Here is a 2,426-nt window from a genome sequence, read left to right as displayed (position 1 = left end):
TGAGGCAGTCAAGTTTTTCTTCTCTCATAGGCAGATGTGGCCAGGGGTGAATTGCACCTCTATTACTTTAGTGCCTAAAGTGCCAAATGCTTCTCAGGTGAAGGATTTTCGACCTATAGCTTGCTGTACTATGGTATACAAGATCATCTCCAAAATTCTGACTATTAGGCTTCAAAAAGTGATTCCAGAAGTTGTAAGTGAGTGCCAATCTGGTTTTATCCCAGGTAGATATATTGCTGACAATATTCTACTTGCTACAGAGCTAATCAAAGGCTATATATGGAAGGGCTCATCTCTCTCCTAGGTGTGTGCTAAAGGTTGATCTGAAAAAAGCATATGATTCAGTTGAGTGGAGCTATCTTAATACAGTGTTGCAAGAGCTTGGTTTTCCTGAACTTTTTGTGCAATGGCTTATGGCATGTGTTACTACAGTGTCCTACTCAATCCTCATTAATGGGAAACCTAATAAACCTTTCCAGGCTAAGAAAGGTTTGAGGCAAGGGGATCCCCTCTCCCCTTTCCTTTTTGCTATTGGGATGGAGTATCTGACTAGGTGTATGCAGCAATTACAGGCTTCTCCAGATTTTAATTTTCATCCTAAGTGTGAGAGGCTTAACATCACTCACTTGATGTTTGCAGATGACTTACTGTTATTTGCAAGAGCTTATATGAGCTCAGTTAAAATGCTCCTTGCTGCTTTTCATAAGTTCTCTTCTGCCTCTGGTTTGGAAGCAAATATGAACAAGAGTAATATCTACGTTGGTGGCATCCTGGACTCAGAGAAACAGCTGATTCTGAATGCTACTGCTATCCCTGAGGGATCTCTTCCCTTTAGATATTTGGGAGTCCCACTGTCATCTAAGAAACTGAACTATCATCAATGTAAGCCATTGGTGGATAAGATTCTTTCCAGAGCTACTATTTGGTCTGCTAAATTCCTCTCCTATGCTGGCAGATTGTTATTGATAAAAACTATCTTATTTGGGATGCAAACTTTCTGGTGCCAGATTTTCATTCTCCCTAAAAAGATTATAAAAGAAGTTGAAGGTTTCTGTAGGGTTTTTCTTTGGACTGGTAGTACTGCTAACTCAAAAAAAGCCTTGGTTGCTTGGGAAAAGATGTACCTACCTAAAACAGCTGGTGGTTGGAACTTGAAAAACATCACAATATGGAATAAAGTAGTTATTGGTAAGCTCCTTTAGGCTTTGGCTTTTAAGAAAGATAAAATGTGGGTTCAGTGGGTAGACAAATACTATATGAAAGGTCAGGATCCACTGACTTGTAATGTTCCTAATACTTGTTCTTGGGCTTTGAAGAATATTTTGGGTTGCAGAACCTTTATTCAGCAGATTGGTGGGTGGAGCAATTCTACTCATAATGGCAAATACTCTATCAGTAAAGTTTATAGAGGGCTGCAAGGTGATCATACTAAAGTTCCTTGGAGGAGAGTGATTTGTAATAATCATGCAAGTCCTAGAAGTATTTTCATCACTTTGCTAGCTGTTCTTAACAGATTATATACTGCTGACAGAATTCAGGCTTGGGGTATCAACTGTAGTGATGTGTGTGTTCTTTGCAATTCTGGGAAGGAAACTGTTGAGCACCTGTTCTTTGAGTGCCTATTTTCTGCTGCTGTTTGGCAGAGAGTTTTGAGAAGCATTGGGATCTCTAGAAGAGGGAATGGATTTGCTAGTGAGCTAAATGTAGTTGTTAAGAGGAGCAGGAAGACTAGTGGTTGCTCTGTGCTTTATGTAATGTGCTTCACTGAGACTGTTTATCATATCTGGCTTGCTCGAAATGTTGTTGTTTTTAGACAGACTAGGAGATCTATTGATAGTATTGTTAAAGACATTCTCTTTAGAGTGTGCTGCAGATGCTCTGATGATCTTAGAAGTAGAGCAGAGTATGTTTAGTAGCTACTGTTGTAGCTATTTGAGTTGTTGCTTGTTGTAGCTCTTTCTGTTGCTGGTGTTTTGTAGGTTATAATATCTGCTCTACCCCTTGAGGTTTCTCAAGGATTTGGTTATTAATATATCCCATTATTAATTGCCAAAAAAAAAAAAATATATTCATCATCATTTATTATTATTATTATTATTATGATTATTATTTTTATTATTATTATTATTATTATTATTATTATTATTATTATTATTATTATTATTATTATTATTATTAGTATTAGTATTATTATTATTATTATTATTATTATTATTATTATTATTACTATTATTAATATTACTATTATTTTATTATTATTATTGTATTATTATTGTTAAGGAAAATTTGGTAATATTAATCCAACCTTTGGCCGGTTTTCTTTTATTAATCCCACCTACGACATATTTTTTAATAATCCCACCTTTACTACCCAACGACTTTTATTGGGCTTAAGTGACCGATAACTGGTGAAAAAATCATCGAGA

At 35.8% G+C, this 2,426-nt stretch overlaps 1 protein-coding gene across 1 annotated transcript; it reads left to right on the top strand.

Annotated features, from left to right (window-relative positions):
• Nucleotides 1-1,226: 1,226 nt before the first annotated feature.
• On the top strand, nt 1,227-1,913 carry LOC110774697 (uncharacterized). The gene has a single exon (XM_021979262.1). The coding sequence runs from the start codon at nt 1,227-1,229 to the stop codon at nt 1,911-1,913; it is 687 nt and encodes a 228-aa protein (XP_021834954.1).
• The last annotated feature ends 513 nt before the right edge of the window (nt 1,914-2,426 follow it).

The sequence above is a fragment of the Spinacia oleracea genome, chromosome 3 (genome assembly GCF_020520425.1).
Source record: "Spinacia oleracea cultivar Varoflay chromosome 3, BTI_SOV_V1, whole genome shotgun sequence".
NCBI classification, from domain to species: Eukaryota; Viridiplantae; Streptophyta; class Magnoliopsida; order Caryophyllales; family Amaranthaceae; genus Spinacia; species Spinacia oleracea.
This window is presented reverse-complemented; position numbering and strand designations above follow the sequence as displayed.

What these genes read in the sequence shown, in the direction of transcription:
- LOC110774697 (XM_021979262.1), top strand. Translation starts at nt 1,227, where the DNA reads ATGTGGGTTCAGTGGGTAGACAAATACTATATGAAAGGTCAGGATCCA.